The sequence below is a fragment of the Micromys minutus genome (assembly GCF_963924665.1).
Source record: "Micromys minutus genome assembly, chromosome: 21".
NCBI classification, from domain to species: domain Eukaryota; kingdom Metazoa; phylum Chordata; class Mammalia; order Rodentia; family Muridae; genus Micromys; species Micromys minutus.
The window spans coordinates 11891300-11914137 of NC_137956.1; the positions used below are offsets into that span (position 1 = coordinate 11891300).

Here is a 22838-nt window from a genome sequence, read left to right on the forward strand (position 1 = left end):
CATATTATTTCATACAATAAAAATGTTTGCTGGTGCAACTGACCTGACCATAATTTAACATTAAAGCAATCTGTCCATAGTAATTGGTGGGTAGTGTGTAGTCCAAGGCCTGCATTGGGTAACCAGTATGGCTAGCCTTTATGGGTAGGCTAGAGAATGAATGCAGCCAAGTGGGCCAGATGATCCTGCTTTATATCTGTCAACCTGTTAGCCTGCCTAAGGAGAGGCCCCCGTGTCTGCTTAGGCTTCAGCTAGAGTGTTTTCAAAGGTTCCAGTCACTCTGGCCTTAGATCTTAAGATCTGATTATGGGAAGGCAACCAAATATTTTGATATGTACAATTTCAGATGGCCATTTGGATGTAGTTCAGTTTTCATAGGTGTGTTCCATCTAACTAGTCTTTCCACATCAGGTCTGAATTATGAATTATGTCTTGATACATAATCTTTTAGAGATATTTTTATGTACATTGTGTTTTACCTGTACACATGCCTGTATGAGGGTGCCATGTCCTTGAAACTGGAGTTAACAGGTGTGAGCTGCTATGTGGATGGTGGGAATTGAACCTGGGTCCTTTGGAAGAGCAGCCAGTGCTCTCAATTGTTGAGCTTTCTCTCCAGCCCCCTTGATACTTAATTTCAAAAGGTAGCCTTTATTTTAGTCAGTCCCATATGTGCAGTGTACAAATACATAGACTACATAGCTGACATGTAGGTGACACACATTTGAGAAGTGTACTGCACACCTGTAATCCCAAAATCTTAGAGGTAGAGGCAGGATTGCTTCAGATTAGAGCAAAACATACAGGCTAGCAATCCCAGGCTGGGGAGGCTGAGAGAAAAGCCACAATTCAAGGTCAACTTGGTTTACTTAGTACCTAGAAGTTCCAAACAAACTGGAGCCACAAAGCAAGGTGTGTTCAAAAGTAGGGGTTTAAGGAGTGGGTGGCTGGAGAGATGGCTCAGCAGTTAAAATCATCTGCTACTCTTCTAAAGGACTTGAGTTCTACATGGTTGCTAACACCCATCTGTAACACAAGTCCAGGGGATCTGATGCCCTCTTTTGGCCTCCATAAGTATCAAGCATACCTGCAGGCAAAACATAAAATAGATAAACACTATGTCAAAAAGGAAGAGCCTTCCTTAAGACACATACTAAATCCAGGAGTGGAGACTGGGGTGGGGGGGCATACACAAACCACTAGATAACACCATAAACTCCGAGCTAGCTGGGCTACAAAAGTTCTCTCAAGAAGGGAAAAGAAAAAAATGAGTGTTAGTGTATGTGAATATCTTAGAAATGAGAATGGGATGATCTCTTGCAGTTTTCTCACCTCTTTCTAGTATAAGAATTACTGTGACAGGATTTTAAAAGATTCACTTATATGTAAGTATACTATAGCTGTCCTCAGACACTGCAGAAGAGGGCATCAGATCTCATTACAGATGGTTGTGAGCCACCATGTGGTTGCTGGGATTTGAACTTGGGACCTCTGAAGAGAAGCCAGTGCTCTTAACCGCTGAGCCAACATAGAGAATCTTTAAATTTTAACTTTGTTGTCTCTTGTAGGGATCACAAACTGAACTCTCCAATACACTTAATTACTCATAGGCCTTTCAGAGATTTCCATTGCATGATATGGTCAATACTATTTAGTACCATGCAATTATTTCCTAAAATAATTTTTCTTCAAAATTAACACAGAAAACATTTGAGTAGTACTCTAACTTCTTATGAAAGTTCCCAGAGACTTGCAAATGAGCAAAGTGCCACATAAGCAGTAATGGGTAGTTTGTAAGTAAAATGACAACTTGTCCTTCTGGATGGGACCTCTTTCCTTTCGTACAGAACTGTTCTGTACGAAAGGAAAGAGGTCGTTCCTCTGTTCGTTCACTCAAGATACCTCCCATGTGATGAACATAATGGCTTCAAACACATGCAAGGCCATCTCTGACTTTAGTTTGCACCCTTCTCATGAAATGCATTTTAGGCACAGGCCAGATTAATATGCTATCAGCTTAATTCTCAATACAGAAGAGTAACTTAAACAAGAGTCTCATTTTGTCCAAGCTAGCCTCAAATCCCTATGCCCAAATGTTCCTCCTGCCTCAACTTCTGAAAGAGAAACTAAAGCAAGCACCCAAGGCAAATTTTAGTAAAACCTAGTTGTACATGATGGTATGTACCAGTCTTGCCAACATAGCAAATTCAAAGCAAGTGTAGACTGTGCAAGACCCATCTCAAGAAAGAAAAAGAACCCATGTTTTTAGATAACAAAATTGGCTTTGTAGTTGGGTATGGTAGCACATGCTTTTAATCCCAAGTCTTGGGAAGGATAGGCAGGTGGATCTCGGATTTTCAGGCCAACCTACTCTACAGAGCAAGTTCCAGGACATCCAGGAATAGACAAACTGTCTCAGAAAATTGCCTGGTAGAAAAGTATTCTAAAACTCAAATTTGAGCCAAACCTGATATTAAGTTTATAATTCTATTCTCAGGAGGCTGTGATAGGAAATATCACAAGTTCAAAGCCTCCCTGAGCCTCTGAAAAAAAAAATCTAAATGAGTGTCATTGAAGGCACTAGGTTCACCCAGTACCCCAAAGCTGCCACTAGATTCATTTAGACCCAGAATCTAGCTTGGCTCTAAGATAAGGCAGTGTAGGGACAGCGTTTTCAGCGTATTAAAACTAATTCATCCTTTTAATAGAGAATGTGCCTGTGGACAAAACTTGAGGGATCTAGGGATTGATCTCTGCATCCAGCTTAGCAGCAGGCATTCCACTCACCAGCCTTTTTCTAGCCCAGCTTAGCTTCATTTACCTTATTTCCAAGGATGTTAGACTCAATAGTCCTTATGCAATTCAAAATTTAATGTGCCAGTGACTTTAAACCCTAGTTAGTATCAATAGGCTTTATTGCTGTGGAACCCTTTACCTCCCCACATTAAGGCCCAACGTTTTAAAAACTTTCGTTTTCATTTAAATTCCTTAAGATTTTTTTCCCAAATGGGTACTGTATATGGGCCTGGTACAGGCAGACCATTAGATCTCCCAGAATTGATCATATGGGTGCTGGAAATTGAGGGAAAATCTCACCAAGTTAACACTAAAGCCGCATAACAGCTAGCCTGCCTAGAAGGAAGCACTTCTTAGCTTTCATCAGATGTTTAATTTTAACCAGTGCGAACAATACTGAGTTCTGCTTGCTATATAGACTGCTTGGTGGAGGGGCTTCCCTACCAAGCCTGAAGCCCTGAATTCCATCCCCAGCTCCAACATGCTTATCGCTACCAGTAGAGGGTGCTATCCCACTAAGCATGCAGATTAGATTTGACAAACTTATCTCTCCAGCTCATTTCCCAAGTAGGTCTTGATTTGGAAGTGTAGCTTACTAAAGCTACACTTATTTATTGGCAACCCATTTTTAACCAGCCATACCCCTAATAATTTCAACAAGTTGACAAACATTAATTTGGCAAAGGGTTTGCTGCAGTAGCCTTTAAACTCAAGAAAGCACTCAGTTCAGCCATGAAGTTATTATTGACACTTCATTGGATGCTTAAGTCCAAAGTATTTCAAAGGTGTCTAAATCTCATGTTGCCTAAACTTAGGTCACCTGTTTTGATCACATGAACATATCCTATGCAGCATGGACAACCCACTCCAAGGGACTAGAGCCCGTGTTTGTATGCCCTTGAACATCCTTCAGGTTAACATTCAGACTTGGGAATTCTTTCAAAATTACATGTTCTGGTAACAAAGTCCTGTCGTTGCAACATGCAAACTTACAAAATTACCAGTTTAATACTAGTTTCCCAAATCTCCATACAGCCTTTAGCCTAAATCTTTCCAGTTTGAGTTGTCACATTAAAATGCCACCCCAGCCTGTTTTACATTCTAGCAAAAGCTAAGAAAAACTATTAAGCTCATTTTAGAAAGCCCTATTTCTTAGCCACTTTGGATTTAACCTATTTACCTATTCACATTCAACATTGGTCCTGGTTATAAAGCTCATGTATTCTAACTCAACCTTGCTTCGTTTCCAATATCCACCAACAGTACATGCCATGTGGTAGCATACTCCAGCAATGCAGGTTAAACACATTAGCTGTATGTCTAACAGACTGAAGTGTAGTATCCATGTCTGCCCAACTATACCACCTTGAATTGATACATCTAAATTACATTAGTTTGTCCTGACCAGAAGAGCTTGAAGCTAATCAAACCCTATGGCTATTTCAAAGGCCTATTTTTTTGTAAAATGGCCTTTGAAATAGCTTACTTCTGGGTAGACAGACCCCTGCTGTCAAGCACAATGACAACTCCTAGGAACATACCCTGTAGACCCCCAAGCACCTTTGTATATATACACGCTCAGCTTTCATTGTACTGACCAACACAGGTTTTCTCATTAAACTTGTTTTAATGGGTCTCAAAATTCTGTGACAGATTTTTGGTCAAGTTGTTTCCATTAAAAAGTACTGATTTTGAAAACTAATAACTTAAAACTGCCACACACACAAAAAAATGGTCCACAAAACATTCTTTCCTTCTGAAGGTTTTACGATGCATTGTTATCATTAACCAGTCTTTTACTATTAAACTTAAATGGCCAATTGAGACAAACAGTTCTGAGACCGTTCTTCCACCACTGATTAAGACTGGGGTGGCAGGTGTTAGGGGTAATATTCATTTAGCCTTCTGAGCTTTCTGGGCAGACTTGGTGACTTTGCCAGCTCCAGCAGCCTTCTTGTCCACAGCTTTGATGACACCCACAGCAACTGTCTGCCTCATGTCACGAACGGCAAAACGACCTGTAGAAAAACATCATTTATCATTACCTTAGTTATGTCAGCACATTTCATATTACAGACTTTATCAGTATAACAGGAACTTAGATAACTTACCAAGTGGAGGATAGTCAGAGAAGCTCTCAACACACATGGGCTTGCCAGGGACCATATCAACAATGGCAGCATCACCAGACTTCAAGAACTTGGGGCCATCTTCCAGCTTCTTACCAGAACGACGATCTATCTTTTCTTTAAGCTCAGCAAACTTGCATGCTATGTGGGCTGTGTGACAATCCAGGACAGGAGCATAGCCAGCACTAATTTGGCCTGGATGGTTCAGGATAATCACCTAGAAAAAGAATATTTTTTAAGTCTTGTCTTTTGATTCTGCACACAAGCAAACTTTCGACACGTTAAAATTTAAGAATGGGTTACCTGAGCAGTGAAGCCAGCTGCTTCCATTGGTGGGTCATTTTTGCTGTCACCAGCAACATTGCCACGCCTAACATCTTTGACAGACACGTTCTTTACATTGAAGCCCACATTGTCCCCAGGAAGAGCTTCACTCAAAGCTTCATGGTGCATTTCAACAGACTTGACTTCAGTTGTTACATTGACTGGAGCAAAGGTAACCACCATGCCAGGTTTGAGAACACCAGTTTCCACTCGGCCCACGGGGACAGTTCCAATACCTAAAGTATAAATGTTTTGTATGAATAAGTGCTTTATAATACACAAAACAGTTAAGACTTACACGTCAAAGAAATTTACCTCAACACTGTACTTAAGGTTCTACTTACCGCCAATTTTGTAGACATCCTGGAGGGGCAGTCGCAGAGGTTTGTCAGTTGGACGAGTTGGTGGAAGGATACAGTCCAAAGCTTCCAGCAGCGTGGTGCCACTGGCACTGCCATCTTTGCGGGTGACTTTCCATCCCTTGAACCATGGCATCTAAAACAGATAGTCAGATATTATAATCCCCCTGCTTGCAGCTTTGTACACTCAAACTACCTTAAAAGTCACTTACATTAGCACTTGGCTCCAGCATGTTGTCACCATTCCAACCAGAAATTGGCACAAATGCTACTGTGTCAGGGTTGTAGCCAATTTTCTTAATGTAGGTGCTGACTTCCTTAACAATTTCCTCGTATCTCTTCTGACTGTATGGTGGCTCGGTGGAATCCATTTTGTTGACACCAACAATTAGCTGTTTCACACCCAGGGTGTAAGCCAGAAGAGCATGCTCACGGGTCTGCCCGTTCTTGGAGATACCAGCTTCAAATTCACCAACACCAGCAGCAACAATCAGGACAGCACAATCAGCCTGCAAGAAATAAGGCAATCATACCATGTCAATCAGAGAAAACATCCCAATTAAAATATCCTGGACCAGGGGCGGTTTGGTAAACTTTTACACACCTGAGATGTGCCAGTAATCATGTTTTTGATGAAGTCTCTGTGTCCTGGGGCATCAATGATAGTCACATAGTATTTGCTGGTCTCAAATTTCCACAGGGAGATGTCAATAGTGATACCACGCTCACGCTCAGCTTTCAGTTTGTCCAAGACCCAGGCGTACTTGAAGGAGCCTTTTCCCATCTGCAAATGATTTCTAATTAGTATATCCAAGAGATGCTACTCCCCATTTACCCAATTTCTAACCTTCCATTTGCCTTATACTTGCCTCAGCAGCCTCCTTCTCAAACTTTTCGATGGTTCGTTTGTCGATTCCACCACATTTGTAGATCAGGTGGCCAGTTGTGGTGGACTTGCCAGAATCTACGTGTCCAATTACGACGATGTTGATGTGAGTCTTTTCCTTTCCCATTTTTGCTTTGAATTAGCGGTGGCTTTCACAACACCTAAAAGCAGGTTTAAAAAATACCTTTGAACCGCTAAGAAGCTTGCGAATTAGCTTTTGAGTTAGCTCCCAAACTCAAAGGGGCAAATTCCAAGAATTACTTCCAGCGGCAGGCTGGCCTGACTAGTCTCCACCCACCAAATGTGAACAAACTCCAACGCCATTAGATCCCCTCCCCCTCCCTCCGAAACAAGCGGTGTTCAAAAGCCCGAGGTGACTATTGCGGCCGAGACCACGGGGTCACAGGAAGCAGCGGCCGGCGAGGGACAAGGCCCTCTTCCTTTGTGTGACTCACCCTCCCGCTCCACCGGGCTGCCGCGTCCTCCATTTTGAGCTACTTGCAACAGGGCCCGGGAGCGGCCATCTTTCCGCGCACGCAACTGGTGCCGGGCGGGACGGCCTCACCCTTGTTGGAGGCGAGAACGCGGCGCCGCCGGGCCAGACCGTGCCGACTGCTCGGGCCACATGGCCCCGGCACGCTAAACTCACGCCTAGTTGCTTCGGAAAGTCTCAAGGCTCGCCCCAACATGGTGGCGTCGGACATGTGCTCCGAAGGCGGGCGGGCCCCAGCCGGCCCCATGTCTTCCCATCCCCATCCAACAAGAGCTTCAGGGGCTCTGTACGAGCAATCTCCACACCCTCCCTTTGTTACCCCATGCTGCTGAAGGCAACCGAGGGCAGGGCAAAAAAATTAAAAAGACCCACAGTGCGGCCCGAGTGGCACGCGGTGGCGCGGACACCACGCTAGGCCTCAATCCGGACACGAGGTGAGGCTTCGGGGTTGCCGCTAGGCCTCGCACTCTCACTCCCGCACTGCCCGCCAGCCGAGGTGGGAATGCTCGCAGCTAATCCCTGCCGACGATACTCGTAGGTTACCCCGGCCCGCTCGGAGCAGGGCTCCAGCTCCGGGGCCCGTGGAAGCCACACCCGCCACTCACCTGCGTTCTGACGGCAAACCCGTTGCGAAAAAGAACGTCCAAGGCGACTACCGCACTTATATACCGTTCTCCCCCACCCTCGGGAAGAGGGCGGAGCCAGCACACGACACCACTTTCCCAGTTTGCCCCGCGCCAGCTCCCTGGCCCCCGCTCAGCCCGCCCCTCCCCCCACCGCCGGGGACTGGGAGCGTGTGTACTCCGGTCGGCCGGTGCTCAGCCCTGGGCGCATGCTCCTCGCGCTGTCGTGGGGCGGGTGCAGGGATTCGGGGCTGTGAGAATTTAGCGACGGTCCCTGGGATTTCCCTAGGCGAAGGCGATCCCTCCTTTTGTATGAATTACTCTCTGCCCCAGCCGAGGGTGGGGCAGCGAGGAGCTGGCCAAGGGGGCGTCCAGAATCTCTCCCTACTCTTCCCGACTCCGGCTGCCAAGGCTGTGTCAAGATCCGGGTGTCCTTCCCACGGAGGCCACCTCCCGACGTCAGCCTCCCGTATCCCTTGCTCCTCTGGCCGGAAGAGGAACACAATGTTGGGGACCCTTCCTGGCTCCAGAACCCAAGAGCTCAGTAGCAGAGAGCTCGACGGATCTGCCCCTGTGCTGGCCCCTTGGTTCATTCCAGGCTCTGGAAGCCTGAAGCGGCCTTCACCCCCTAGGGGTTCCGTTCAGAATATGCTTTAATCCTACAGTTAGCTTTACTTCTGATTCAAGGTTTGGTAACGCTAAAAAAAAAAAACATTATGTATCTGTGTGCGCGCGCAGTCTCTAGATTGAACGTGAGGACCCTGAAAATAATCTAAATCCACGCCACATGGTCTCATTTAAATACCAGCATCAGCCACCTCTCCCATTGCCCGTCCCTAACACTTGTGAAATCACTGCTTCTCACAAGGGACTTGTCTTGTTATTTAAATCTCTTTCTTTGCAGGCAGTTCTACTGATCATACCTGGATTGATTTGTTTTTGAGACAAGGTCTCTTTTTTTAGCCCTGGCTGCCCTGGAATTTGTAGACCGGGCTAACTTCAAATTCACCGAAATTCGACCTGTTGGGTAGGCAACCAGAAGTGTTTCTCTGAGGAAAGAAAAACTCATTTGTACTTTAATGCTAGAGATGGAAAGGAATTAGCGATGTGGGGTGGTGGAGATGGAACCCCAGGGTGTCTGCACACTAGGGAAACACTATCACTTAGCTCAAAGAACGCTTCTTTTTAATAATCTAATTATTCGTCATTATCCTCTCACAGGTGTACAACATCACTAGTAACAAACATTTGATGTTCTTGCACCAACCACACAAGAGGCTTTGGGGGCCTGTCCGGTGTTCACAGAAACACACAGGATTTGCAAAGGAGCTATTTGTTTCTGGGGAAGAGTTCCACAGACAAGAAAAAACTTAAATATAAAACAATTTGGAAACAGTTCAAAGCAAATTTACATGATGCTTGCTCCTTATCTCTTGTCTGAAACTAGTTTTCAATTATTTTTCACAAACAAAACCTGTTTTCTTAACTTTTAAGGTGGCATTTATTTGGTGTATGTGAATGCACTTTCCACAGCGCTTGTGCAGAAGCCAAAGCCAGAGGACACCTTTAGGGGGTCAATTCTGCCCCTCAACTCTGTGGGTCTAGGGGATCTAGTTTAAGCAGTCAGGCTTTGTGGCAAACGCCTTTAACCACAAGGCCATTTCACTACCTCCTTTTGTTTTTGTTTCAAACAGAACCTGATGTAGCTCAGGCTGGCCTCAAACTCACTATATTGCTGAGGCTGGCCTTCAACTTCTAATCTTCCTAGCTCTGTTTCTCAAGTCCTGGAATTTCAGGTGTGCACCCCCTTCTCCCCAAGGTTTCTTTCCTTGCCTAAGTGAAAAACAACGCCCTTGTAATAGCTTTCCTGATTCTTATTTTACAGATCCTTATAACTTCCTAAAAATGGGTTTTCTCGTTCATTAGGTGGTTTCTAGCTTCATTTTCATTTAACACTGGTAAATGCAAATCAAAGAATCCAGAACAAAATTTCTCTCCAAGCATACACACACACACACACACACACTAATCATTTTCTATCCACAGAAGCCTTTTCTTTTTCTGGCCAATGAGGTTGTTAAAGATCAAACACAGGATCTATTCTATGCTAGACACACAAAAGCCTTTTCTATGATGTCCACATTAGCATCTCTCTCATTTCACCAATTCTTTATTCACACAGAATTTTTCTAGGGTTCCTCACCAGTCATACACATATGGGATAAAATTATCTTGATACCCTATTTGTAACAAGAGAAATTGCAAGTAATACTGGGAAACCAATCAGCAGCAATAGAACTGCTCTGTCTGCTCTCATTTGTTTCCTTGGAAACACTGGTTAGTGATTCGTCTTTAGAGCTTGTTTCCCACAGTCAGTTGTGGGATGTATTAGTGAATATTTTAGATAGATAGATAGATAGATAGATAGATAGATAGATAGATAGATAGATAGATATACATACATACATATGTGTGTGGTAAATATACCACACTAAATACTACTTTCCATACTTGCTGTAGCAGTATATGCTTCCAATGGTTTAGGCTTATATATTATTGGGGTAATACAACAATACACACCTTTTACTTTGTTTTATTTAGTTTTCCAGGACAAGGTTTCTTTATGTAACATCCTTAGCTGTCCTGGAACTCACTTTGTAGACCAGCCTGGCCTCGAATTCACAGGGATCTGCCTGCCTTTGCTGTCCTTGTGCCCAGGATTAAAGGACTACACCACCAAGCCTAGCAACCCTACGTATTTTAGCAGGAATGTTAAATTTTTAACAATGTAAATAAATTATTATTTCATGACCTGAGGATTTGAGTCAAAGATTAAAGACTGAAACTTTAGAGAATCTCTTGGCTTTAGTTCTTATTTTATATATATGGCTATTTTACCTGCATGTGTGTCTGTGCACTATGTATGTGTCATATGCCCTCAGAAGTCAGGATATCAGGCCTCTGGAACTAGCATGGTTGTGAGCTACCTAATGTGGGTTCTGGGAACTGAACCCCAGTCCTCTATAAGAACAGCAGGCGTTCTTATCTGTTGAGCCATCTCCCTAGCCCAGATGTTTTATATTGGTTGTTTGTTTTGTTTTCAGAGTTGGGGAGAGGGAGTCTTTTTGTATAGCCCTGGCTAGCCTGGAACTTACTCTGTGGACTAGACTGGCCTCAGAAATCCTCCTGACTCTCTCTGCCTTAAAGGGGGGGGTGTTTCTGGTCTTCTGTTGTGTTCTGTTTAGAGACAGAGCCTCATATGGCCTAGGCTGGCCTCAAACTCATTCTATAACTAAAGATAATCCTGATCCGATTCCCCTGCCTCCACCTCTCACTCATCACCTGTTGTTATACAGCACTGAGGAATCCAACCAGGGCTTCACAAACACTAGGCAAACAAGCACTTTGGCAACTGAGTCTGTCTTCAACCTTGACAGCTGAAAGTTGAGCTTTTGTAAATCTTATATTAAGTCCAGAATCATGGCTAAAATCTAATCCTTAAAGAGAGGTATGATATTTAATCTCTAGTACTGAACAAAATAGAAAAATTAAAGTAAATATTGGTGAGAAAGAAAAGCATCAAGAACACTGGCTCCTCTTCCAGAGAAGCCAGGTTCGATTCCCAGAACCCACATGACAGGTTTGCTTTAGACTTGGAACAGTTCCTCCTTTTCCTCCTCTGAAACTCCAGTTCCAAGAGACCTGACACTGTCACACAGACACAAGACAGGGAGAACACAATGCACATGACATAAAAATAAGCAAATCATTTTAACAAGTGATTTCTAAAAGTTACACAATTTATTGAAATGATATTGCAAACCAATGATTCTGTATAATCCTAATACTAATAATCAAAGAGGTGCTTTCAGTTACATCAGCCTGAGACCAGCCTGGTCTACAATGAGCTATGCAGATAGCTAAATAGTCAAGGCTATGCAGAGAAACCCTCTCAAAAAAGAAAAACAAAACAAGCCAGGTGTGATGGCGAATACCTTTAGTCCTAGCACTCAGGAGACAGAGGCAGGCAGATCTGAGTTCGAGGCCCCCTTGGTCTTCAGAGTTCCAGGACAGCCATTGCTACACAGAGAAACATAATCTTGAAAAACAACAACAAAACACAAACACACACACACACACCAAAACAAAAACATTTTATTTGATAAAGGACAGGGCTGGAGAAATGGCTCAGTGGTGAAGAATTCTCGCTGTTCTTCCAGAGGACAGTTCAGTTCCCTACTCTAGAAGATCCACACCTATGGCCTCTCGGGGTACCTTCATTCATTGGCCACAATGCAGACATATAACAAACCTTCATATAATTAAAAATAACAAAATAAAGGCTGGAGAGGTGGCTCAGCACTTACTTAACTGGTCTTCCCGAACATATGAGTTCAGTTCCCATCTTCTAGGAAACATGATGCCTCTGGCCTCCAAGGGTAACACACTCAATCACACACACACACACACACACACACACACACACACACACAGAGACAGACAGACAGACATACACAGACACACACACACACACACATTTAAAATAATAGAAGTAAATCTTCAGCCATAGTAGTTTAGTTTAGTGGCAGGTTTATTGGGAAGCTGCTCAGGAGCAGGAGAGTTTGCCAGCCCTAAGGAAGGAGGTCAAGGAAGTCGCCATGGGGAGGAGGGAGGGGAGGAAGAAAGAGAGAAAGGGTGGTCAGGTCACAGGTCACACCGAGAAAGAGAACAGGAGGAGGAAGAAGAGGGAGGGGGAAGAGAGATTATATAAGGAGGAGCCTTTTGCCTGGGGGGGGGGGGCTCAGCCCTAGGCTGTAAAGTTCAGGGTTGAGGGCAGGGTATGATTGGTAGGGCCTGAGGGATGCTTGGAAGATCTGGAGGCCTGGTCTGCTCTGATGGGTAAAATAAGCACCACCTCAGTCCCTGGTTCCTGGGTCAATCGCTATTGACATTGTTGTTATTTGACAGTGGGGATTGACCGTAGGCCCTTTCATGGGCCAAGCCAACATTCTATTTGTATTCTAACGCAATTTAAAAAAAAATGTTTTATTTCCTTTCATTTTAAGTAAGTTTCACATAATCTAGACTGGCCTTATTTTCCTAAATGTTGGGATTACAGGCATGGGTTCTGATGCCTGCTTTGCTTTATTTTTTGAGACAGGGTCTTGCTCAGTTAACCAAACAGGCCATTGAACTGAGATAGTCAGCTTCCTGGGTAGCTGGAACTGCAAGCCTGTGCCACTAGGCACAGTTCACGTTATGACTACTCCTAGAAAGAAAGGAAGGAAATGTTCAGATATTCAACCCTTCTTCCCAAAGCTCTCCTAGAATGTAGGTCCCTTCCCAGCTATCACAGGATGAGAGCACACACTTTAAAAGATGACGTTCAGAGTCTCGGCATCAATGTTAGGGAAAAGATGAAGAGAGTGGGGGGCATATGGCCCATGAAGGTGCAGCAAGACCTCTGAGGGGCCCATGTTGGGAATCCCTTCCCCCTGAGGGACCAGCCACACAAAGGTATAGTACAGAATAGTTTATCCAGGTCATGGGAGAGTTAGGAGGGTGGTAGAGGCAGAGAGAGAGAGAGAGGGAGGGAGGGAGGGAGGGAGGGAGGGAGGGAGGAAGGAGTAGAGGCCGGCCATGAGCATGTAGGGGGAGAGGGGGGAGGGGAAGAGGAGGAGTAAAGGGGAGAGCAAGAGGCCAAGAGAGAGGAGGGGGCAAGTAGCCCCTTTTATAGTGTCAGGTCACTGGGGCGGAGCATACCTGGCTACTGCCAGGTAATTGAGGGGTGGGGTTTACAGAATCCCAACAGAGGGTGCTTTCTAACAAATCAACCAAAAAAGACAAAAATCACAGCCGACTCCCGGGTTTGTAAGTAGCCGAACGGGTGCTCCTGAAGTTAGATCGCGGTTGGGACTCGCCACAGAGGAAGAGAAATCTCGATTTTTGCGTTTAAGCATAGATAGCTTTTAGATGAAGGGAGTCGAATTGTTATGTATTTCTGGTAGACACTGGCTGCAGCCTGTGCTCCGGGCAGGACGCCACTTCCGCTTCGGGGGTGGGGAGACAGCGTCCCTTCCTGTCCCCTCCCCTCCCCCAGCCGGCGGCTCCAAGTCGCCAGTGCACCTGCTTGCCGCCTACGCCACCAAGAGCCACGTCTGTTCTCCCGAGAATGAGGTGGTCCAGACCACCCTCCCACCCGCCTTCACGCTGAGGTCACCTTCCTGTGTCCTTCGTCTGCAGAAGAGACTGGAGGACAAGACTGAAGTGAATAGCAGGATTTTTAAAAAATCTTTTACTCAAATCCCCGTTTTGAGGGCAACCCTAATTTAGTTTGACTCCTCCTACCCTACGTCATGTTACAGCCAATGCTATATGCCTTTTGATAACATCAGTCAGTGCTAATAACTGACCTTATTGACTAGTAAGTAATAAATATACTTTTGACTAATAATCAGAATTCATATTTGCCAGCTGCTTTCCTTAAGTTTGCTTGTATGTCCATGAATGTGAACTCTTAGGAAGAAAGAAAGGAATAAAGAGGCAAACTAACATTCCTCTGCTGGGTGAACACTGGCATCTTTCGGGACTGCTAATCACACCATTGGTCCTATTTAACACACTTTTAGGCACCAACATATTGCTGCCACGTTTTCCTCCTGCTATACCAATTAAACAAATTCTTCACTACATGGCTCAGGCTGGCCTTGAACAGGGGATCCTCCTACCTCAACTCCCTGAGTCCTGGGTTTATAGGCCTGTGCCATACTCACTCAGACAGAAAAGGACATTGTAGAGCTGAGAACGTAGCTCAGTAGTAAAGTGTTCTAGCTACACCTTGAGTTCCAGATTCACCCATAATCATAGTCTCCCTCATCCTCTCTTTCCCCCTCTCTCCCTCCTTCCCTCTCTCTTCTCAAGTAGCCTGAATTGGTCTTGAACTCTCTAAGAAAGCAGACTGGCCTTAAATTCCTAAATCCTTGGCCTCTGGCTCCTGGGCGCTGGGATTATAAGAGTGCAGCATCATTTTTTAAGGGTATTTAAGAGTGGGATTAGCCAAATTTGGGACTGTGTGCCTTTAATCCCAACTCTAGGGAGGCAGAGGCAGGTAGATCTCAGTGAGTTTAAGGCCAACTTGTCCTATATAGCAAGCAACATAGTGTAAACCTAAATAAAAACACACACACCACACACACACCAAGTGCACAAATAATGTTTCGGGCCGATGATAATCCAAGTAAAATGGCCCAGCTATGCTGGAGGCATTTTCTTAAGATTTGAAGGATGTAATGTAGGCCCACTCCCAACATGTTATAGCTGTAGTAGTTGCAAGCAACAGTGTGGGCAGCAGAGGTAGCCCTGAGTGAAGTCCTTAGTGGGAACTGATGATGTAAGCAGGGCCAGGTAAGGACCCATAGACCCTGCTCACAGGGATAGCAAAGCCTTCCTGGGAGACCCTGAGTACAAGTGTTGACAGTGTGTCTTTGAAAAAAAAATTTCCTTCATAGCTTTCTCCCCACCCCCATATTCACAGCCCTTACAGCAACTGCTCCTACTCAGATTATCGAAACCTGTCTCTTTGGCCCACCTGTCTGCCATAAACTCTGCCTATTTGTTTATCTATATGAATAATCTGCCTTCAGGTTCAGTTGCAAGCAATAACTCCAACTCCCTGTTCAACAATATAATAAATACACAGAGCTTCCTGGTTACAGTGGCTTCTCCACCAGAGCCCAGGCTACCCAATGCCCTGCTTTCTGTCTGTGTTCGTCTTTTCTGTGGGGCTTCCCCTGGTGTGATGGGTGCACCACAACAGTTTATACTAAGCACGTACATTCTTCCTGAGTTTTACCTTTTGCTGTTACCACGCAAAAGAGTGAAATATAACATGTCACCTTGCTGTTTTCATTGCATGCCTTTGCCAGTCTTTTGTGGGGAATATATTAGGGTATAGAAAAAAAGAATCAGCATTTAACTGACAGCGGTTCTGGAAGCCGAGACTCAGGGATCCAGTCCCTGTGGTCCTTTGTTCACAAACATGGAAGCTGTGGGTCTTTGGAGCACATCGACAAAACAGAAGGCTTCTTACTCATCCGCAGCAACGTCCTCAGAGTTCTAATATGTCATGACAGAACATGACCTCGGGAACTTGCTTAGCTAGTGAACACATGTACCTGCAGGGCTTTCTTAGAAAAGCCTGCTCTCAGCTTATATGTTTTGTGACTTCAATTTGAGTCAGTCCAGAAAAAGCTTGTTAGTATCTTGTTGATTATAAACACTTAAAAACAATTGGCAACGGGGCTGAAGGGATGGCTCAGCAGTTAGGAGCACTGACTGCTCTTCCAGAGGTCCTGAATTCAAATCCCAGCAACCACACAGTGGCTCACAACCATCTGTAATGAGATCTGGTGTGTCAGAAGAGAACTCAGTGTATTTATATACATAAAATAAATAAATCTTACAAAACAATAATTGGTAATGCAAAAACATAGTAAATAATTGTCAGAAGCTGTACAGCGAACTCTCACTTTCCTTTTTTAAAGACAGGGACAGGTTCTTACTATTTAACCCCGGGCTGGCCTCAGACAGAGGTCTCTCTGCCCCTGCCTGCTTCCTAAACACTGGAGTTAAAAGTGTGTATCACCACGACTGGATTTTTACATTCTTTTTGCAATAGAAGGAAAGTCTGGCAGAATATCAAGGCATCCAGAAAGTAAGGGCTCTGTCTGCTATCAAGCCTGACAACCAATAGAAAACTCTTAGCTTAGGCTGGAGAGTTGATCAGTGTAATTAAGAGCAATGGCTGCTCTTCCAGAAGATCCAAGTTCGATTCCCAGCACTCACATGGAACCTTACAACCATCTGAAGCTCCAGTTCCTGGGGTTCTAACAGCCTCTTATACCCTCTATGGGCACCTTACACGTATGACACACAGCTATACATGCAAGCAGAATACCCATACACGTTAAGTAAAAGTAAGTATTGGGGGTAAAAAAAGGAAAACTGTTCTCAGTGTCTTACAAGTGCTTAACAGTTTGTTTCTTTTAGGATTAGACGTTGAACCCAAGGCCTTCTGCATTCAGAGCACATTCCATACCCCATAGTAATGCTGAGCCCCCAGCCCCGGTAAAACATTGGCAAGCTGTCTCTATGTCTCTGCCCCTTCATGTCGAGCCTCACTAGGGAGCACTGCTATGGAACTTGCTATGCTGCTCGGGCAGGCCTTGAACCTTGAACCTAAATAGGAAGATTACAAATACATACCAACATACCCACAGGGCCTCAAGCTTGCAGTGCAAGGTATCTACCATTAAGCCACACCTTGGCCTTAACAGCTTAATTTTCAGTCTGATCAGGTTACTCTAACAGAAATACCTTGGGCTTAGTAATTTATAAATAGTCCTCTTTTCTCTTGAAATGGATTGTCATATATATACATATATGTTATTATATTAATATAATATATAATTATATATATTTAATTGCAGCACTCAGGAGACAGAGGCAGGTGAGTTCAAGGCCAACCTGGTCTATAGATTGAGTTCCAGGACAGATTTGCAAAGTTAGATATTTAATAAAACTTTGTCATTGTTGTTTTGAGGCAGGGTCCATCTACACAGCTCTAGGCTGTCCTGGAACTCACTCTGTAGGCCCAGCTAGCCTCCAACTCAGATCCACCAGCCTCGGCCTCTCCGGGGACTAAAGGTATGTGCAGCCATGCCCAGAGATGACGTTGGGGTTTTGATGTTTGTTTTTTGAGACAGGGTCTCTGTGTAGCCTCGGCTGTCCTGAAACTCACTTCGCAGACCAAGCTGGTTTCAGATCGGCCGGCCTCTGCCTCCCAAGTGCTGGAATCAAAGGTGTGTGTGTGCTGCTGCCCCACCCAGCAATTACTTCTTAAAATTTTTTTTCTATGTAAAGTATGAATATTTATTTCAGGCTTTAGATCCCAATCAATTCCAAAAAACAAAATCTGATATCTCCTCAGAGTAGCAGCCTCCATGTTGGGGAAGGTCTCACAGAGGCAGCACGTTTCAGACTTAGCAAGAGTAAGTCCCTCATGCCCACCGCAGCCCAGCCTTAGGAAGGGAAAGAAACAAAACTCACCACCACAGGGCTGAACAAATGCACACTCACTAATGGAAAGGAGCAGCTAAACCTTGGCAAATTGGCTTGGTTTTTTTTTTAAGTTTGCTTTGTGAGTTTTTTTTTTCCCCCCATTTTCTTTTGCTACCCAATATATGCAGCACTTGTGGACTCCCAGTGGGCTCCCAGTTTTAAACACAATGTCTTAAACAGACTAATTCTTCAAGAATCTAGAAACAGACAAAGGTGTTTTGCTGTGAACACTCTGCAGAGATGAGGTGAGGAGAGTTTGAGGGGTGGTGGCTGTTGTTAAAAAACAATCAATACAGTGATGGAGGGAAGAGTGCAAAGATTCAGACATTCTGTGGAGAGAACTTCCTCTCCAGTACAGGTCCCTAGAAAGGAGCGAACTGAGATCTGCAAGGGGGTCAGCAGGGGCTGTTTGCTTCCCGCCCCAAGAGTAAGTTTCTGCTGAGTGGCTACTGTTCCCCACTTGCTCCCTTCCCTTTGTCCCGAGACGTCAGGGCAGTACAGGGAACTGAAGGAACATGTCACGACTCCTCATTTCCAGAATCATCATCATCATAACAGTCGGCATCTTCTTCCTCCTCATCTTCGTCATCAATGTCATCGTCATACAAGTCGTCATAGAGCAAATCTGAGCTGTTGTCATTGGAAGGCACTTTAGTTTCGGTGCAGTATTCTGCCAGGGTTGTGGGGACCTTCATCCTTCTCTGCTTCAGCTTTTGTGGCTGAGACCTGTTTCCTAATGATCTCAGCATACTCCTTATCTTTTCCTGTGCTGTCCCTCCATTTCCTGAACGTGACTGAAGCATCCACATTGGCTGGAGAAAAGGTGTTCAGCTCATTAAGCAGTGAGATTACACTCAACAGGATAGTCCTCACATTCTGAGTAGGGTTCCACCTTTCAGAGGGCAGCTCTCCACTCTGTGGGTCATCTACAGGCAGATGAAGAATTGAAATGCATGCATCTCCATTCTCATAAATGTTGGGGTGCCACATTTTGGTCAGGAATCTGAAGGTAGGTGGTAAATACGGGAAGTCAATAGGAAATTTAATATGTGCCTTGAAGTAGCTGCCTTCGTAGAGGGTGTTAGGGGGTCCGAAGATGGCCACCTCCCAGTTGTAGAGGTCGGACTCATCCAACAGGGTGATCCGGAAGCCCTCCACCGGTTCCTCCTGCAGGGATTTCAGCTCAAGCATCAGGGCTTTTTGCGAGTTGGTCATCTGCTGCTGGGCCATGGCAGCAGCGGCTGTGTCTGGCCGCGGCCCCAGTCCTCACGCCACTGGCTGGGCCGGACCAGGCCCCTCCCTTCCGCTTGCCCTCTGGCCGGGCCGGGCCCCTGTCCACACACGCCTGGGGGGGGGGGGGCTGCCCGGGGTCCTCCTCACTCACTCAATTACTTTTTTTAAAAAGGCAGCATAGTTGCTCTTAAGAAGCCTGAATCCTAAAGTCTTATCATGTGATTGTTCTCTCCAGGTTTAAATATCTTTTTTCCGTTTTTTCTTTTTGAAAGTATGATATCTTTTTAATTGTTAATTTTTTTCAAGTGCCATCTGCTTCCTTCTATCAATTAGCAAGCTACTTCTGCTGCCAAAGGAACTATCCAGACTTGGATTTAAAAAATACGAAAACCTTGCATATGTCCCACAATCATCCATGTAAAGGGAAAGTCGGGTCTCAGTTGGCTACCTACTAAGATTAAGTTCTTTCTTTTTTAAGATTTATTTATTTATTATATATAAGTACACTGTAGCTGTCCTCAGACACACCAGAAGAGGGCATCGGATCCCATTACAGGTGGTTGTGAGTCAGCATGTGGTTGCTGAGAATTGAACTCAGGACCTCTGGAAGAGGGTCAGTGCTCCTAACCACTCTAGCCCGACTTGCTCCCCGCCCCTCCACCCCCAGTGTGGCAGCACACTCCTTTAATTCCTAGGACTAGGAAGGCAGAGACAGGTGGATCTCAGAGTTGGATGAGTACCAGAAAAGCCAGGGTGGCAAAAAGAACTCCATCTCAAACACCAAAAAAAAAAAAAAAATCAGGGGTCCTCACAAGTATAAAGATTGCTGACAAGGGTTTTTTTTTTTTTATGAGGTCCAAGTCATAGCTAAAACCTAGTCCTTAAAGAGAGTCTTGATATTTAAGCCCCGGTGCTGAAAATAGGGAGAGGTCAAAGTGAATGTTGGTGAGAAAAAAAAGCATCAAAGATAATTTTTGTTCAGTTAAAAAGCGGTTTCCAAGAAGTATGCAAAGTTTCTTGAAATGACATTGCAAACAAATGGCTGGGTATAATCCTAATTATTGGAGTGCTGCTTTCAGTTTAATTACTCGAAAATAGGAACCGGGCCGGAGAGCTGACTCAGCACTTAAGACTGCCTGCTCTTCTAGAGGACCCAGGTTCAATTCTCGGCACCCACAGGCAGTTCACAACTTTAACTCCAATTCCAGGGTTCTCTTCCGGCCTGCAGCCACCAGGTTTGCGTGTTGTGCACAGACATACATGCAGGCAAGACACTCATACACACAAAAATAATAAACAAATAAATAATCGAATGCTTGTTAAAGACTACTACTGAGCTGGGTATAGTGTCATAAACCTACCATAAGCCTAGAACTCGGGACCCTAATGCAGAAGGTTTACGTTGCATTTTAAGCAAATGTGGGTACAACAGCAAAACCTAGTGGGGCGTGATGCTGTGTCCATTTAATTCCAGTACTCAAAAAGCAAGAGTAAGCGGATCGCTATGAGTTCCAGGCCAGTCAGGACTTCAGAGTGAGACTCTGTCCAACAGAACATATGAAAATAAAAGGTAAGTAAGTAAATAAATAAAAATAAGCAAATGAAAGCCAAACCATCAACCAGGTAGAGGTGGATTAGCAGGTTGAGGCACGTGTTACCAAGATTGACAACCTAAGTTTTATCTCAGGATGTACTTGGTAGGGGAGAACCAATTCCTCAAGTGGTCGAGTGATCCTCTGATTTCTGGACATATGTTCTGCAGTGGTGTGCATGTGTGTGTGCTTTCATACGTGTGCACATGTATTTTGTGTGAGTGCATATGTGTGTGTGTGTGTGTGTGTGTGTGTGTGTGTGTGTGTGTGGTGTTTATGCATGTGTTGGTTTGGTTGGTTTTTTTATTCTTGCTGTTTTTTTCCACTTGACACAAGCTAGAGTCTTCTGGAAAAAGGAAACCTCAGTTGAGAAACTGTCTCCATCAGATTAGACTGGCCTGTAGGTAAGTCTTTAGGGCATTTTCTTGATTAATAATAGATGTGGGAGTGCACAGCCCTCGTGGTGTCAGGTGGTATAGAAAAACTGAGTAAACCAGGCCAGGGGAACGAGCCAGTAAACAGCACACTCATCTACTGCCTCTGCCTCAGTTTCTATCCTGACTTCCCTCGGTGATGGACAGTGTGTAACCCAAATAAACTATTTCCTCCCCAAGTTGCTTTTGGTTCTGGTTTTAATGGAAGCAATTGGAAGCAAACTTAGGCAGTTTGAAATTTTGTTCGTCTAAATTGCTGCGGAGTGGTCATTCATTGGTGAAAAGAAAAGAACAGTGAAAGCTAAGGCAGGTCTGTTCTCAGTCTTTGACCTACACTAGCATGCACAGCATGGAGAGACAATGGCTGTGCGCTTGCACAGTCCCTATCGGCAAAATTCACACAACTGTTGGAGACCTCCCTAGACCCACCATAGCTACCCAGCAGACAAAACAAAACAAGTAAATAAAGGAACCAGGAAACCACTGGGGGCTGTGAGAGGGAGGTAAACCCATTACGTGCAGGGCACAGGCAATCAGTGGAGGGCTCAGAAGAAGCTTGGAGCAAGAACTCAAAGAATTGTGTCTTAAACTGCTGACAGAAGAAACACACACACACACACACACAGAGAGAGAGAGATATAAATTTTTCTATCTAGTGTAAATCTTTCACAAGTGGAGATGATGAGTGTCCCTTACATGTCTTCAGAAAGATGCTGAGATTGTAGATCTGTGTCGAGCAGCTGGGACTCATGCAGATGCAGCAAATGTAAAGTGGAACAAACTCCCAAGCAAACACACTTTCTTTAAAAGTTAAATGGGAGCTGGCCACGCCTTGAATTCCGGCATTCTGGGGCAGAGGCAGCCCATCTAAGAGAGTGTTCCAGGATAGCCAGGGCTACACAGAGAAGTCCTGTCTCAAAAACAAACAAACAAACAAACAAAAAAAGTGAAATGAGAATTGGGCAGAGAGGTACAAGCCTCCAATCTCCTGGATCTGGGAGGTAAAGGCCAAGTAAGGCCAGTACAGGGCAAGCCTGAGATCCCCACATTCGGGAGCAGAAGCAGGTGGATCCTGTGAGTTTCAGCCCAGTCAGTCTGGTTAACACAGTGAGACCCCGTCTCAAAAACGGAAAAGGAACATGCCTTTCATCTCAGCACTTAGGAGGCTGAGACAGGCAAATATCTGTGAGTTTGTTAGCGTGGTCCATTTAGTGCATTCCAAAGCACTAGGGCCCCATAGGAAGACCCTGACTCAAACTAAATAAAGGGGCTGCATATGTAGCTCAGTAACAGTGCTTGTCTAAAATCTACAAGGCCATAGGTTTTAGCCCGACACCAAAATAAACACATGAAACTTAATACAAGTGGACGATGGTGGCACACGTCTTTGATACCAGCACTCGGGGGCAAAGGCAGGATTTCCAAGTTTGAGGCTAGCCTGGACTACAGAGTGAGCTCCAGGATAGCCAGGGCTACTCAGAGAAACCCTGTCTGGAAAAACCAAGGTAAGTAAGTGAAGTAAGATATATAATCCAGCCATCATCCCACTTCCTAGTTTTCTTGTCTTTGAAGATTTTACTCCTTTATTTCCAAACACTGTCAGAGGGTGTGTAGGAATGGGCTACATCTGCCTCAAACCCCACAATGAGCTTAATCCAAAGTGCTCTGGAACGAAGAACTTCTGCGGGCGAGGAGCGCGGAATGTGAAGATCTAGATCAGAAGAGAACCTGCCTCTTTGGGGATTTAGTCTTTGCAAACACGGGGCAGAAGGGCAGAAAGCAAAACCCACAAGAGCAGCGGCAGCACACAGCAGAAACAAACTCACCCACATCGATCTCCCTGTTTGGTG

The 22838-nt window shown here is 44.8% G+C and overlaps 1 protein-coding gene and 1 pseudogene across 2 annotated transcripts; both read right to left on the minus strand.

Annotated features, from left to right (window-relative positions):
- Nucleotides 1-4403: 4403 nt before the first annotated feature.
- EEF1A1 (eukaryotic translation elongation factor 1 alpha 1) lies at nt 4404-7665 on the minus strand. Its single transcript, XM_080933931.1, has 8 exons — nt 7593-7665; nt 6478-6655; nt 6213-6392; nt 5821-6117; nt 5594-5744; nt 5229-5485; nt 4908-5142; nt 4404-4814 (listed from the first exon to the last, which is right to left on the minus strand). Exons 2-8 carry the CDS (start codon nt 6619-6621, stop codon nt 4690-4692), a joined length of 1389 nt encoding a protein of 462 aa, XP_080790057.1. The 5' UTR covers nt 6622-6655; nt 7593-7665; the 3' UTR covers nt 4404-4689.
- A 10582-nt stretch (nt 7666-18247) lies between these two features.
- LOC308434094 (ubiquitin-conjugating enzyme E2 R2-like) lies at nt 18248-18959 on the minus strand (annotated as a pseudogene). The gene has a single exon. The product of its transcript is annotated as a ubiquitin-conjugating enzyme E2 R2-like (transcript).
- Nucleotides 18960-22838: the final 3879 nt, after the last annotated feature.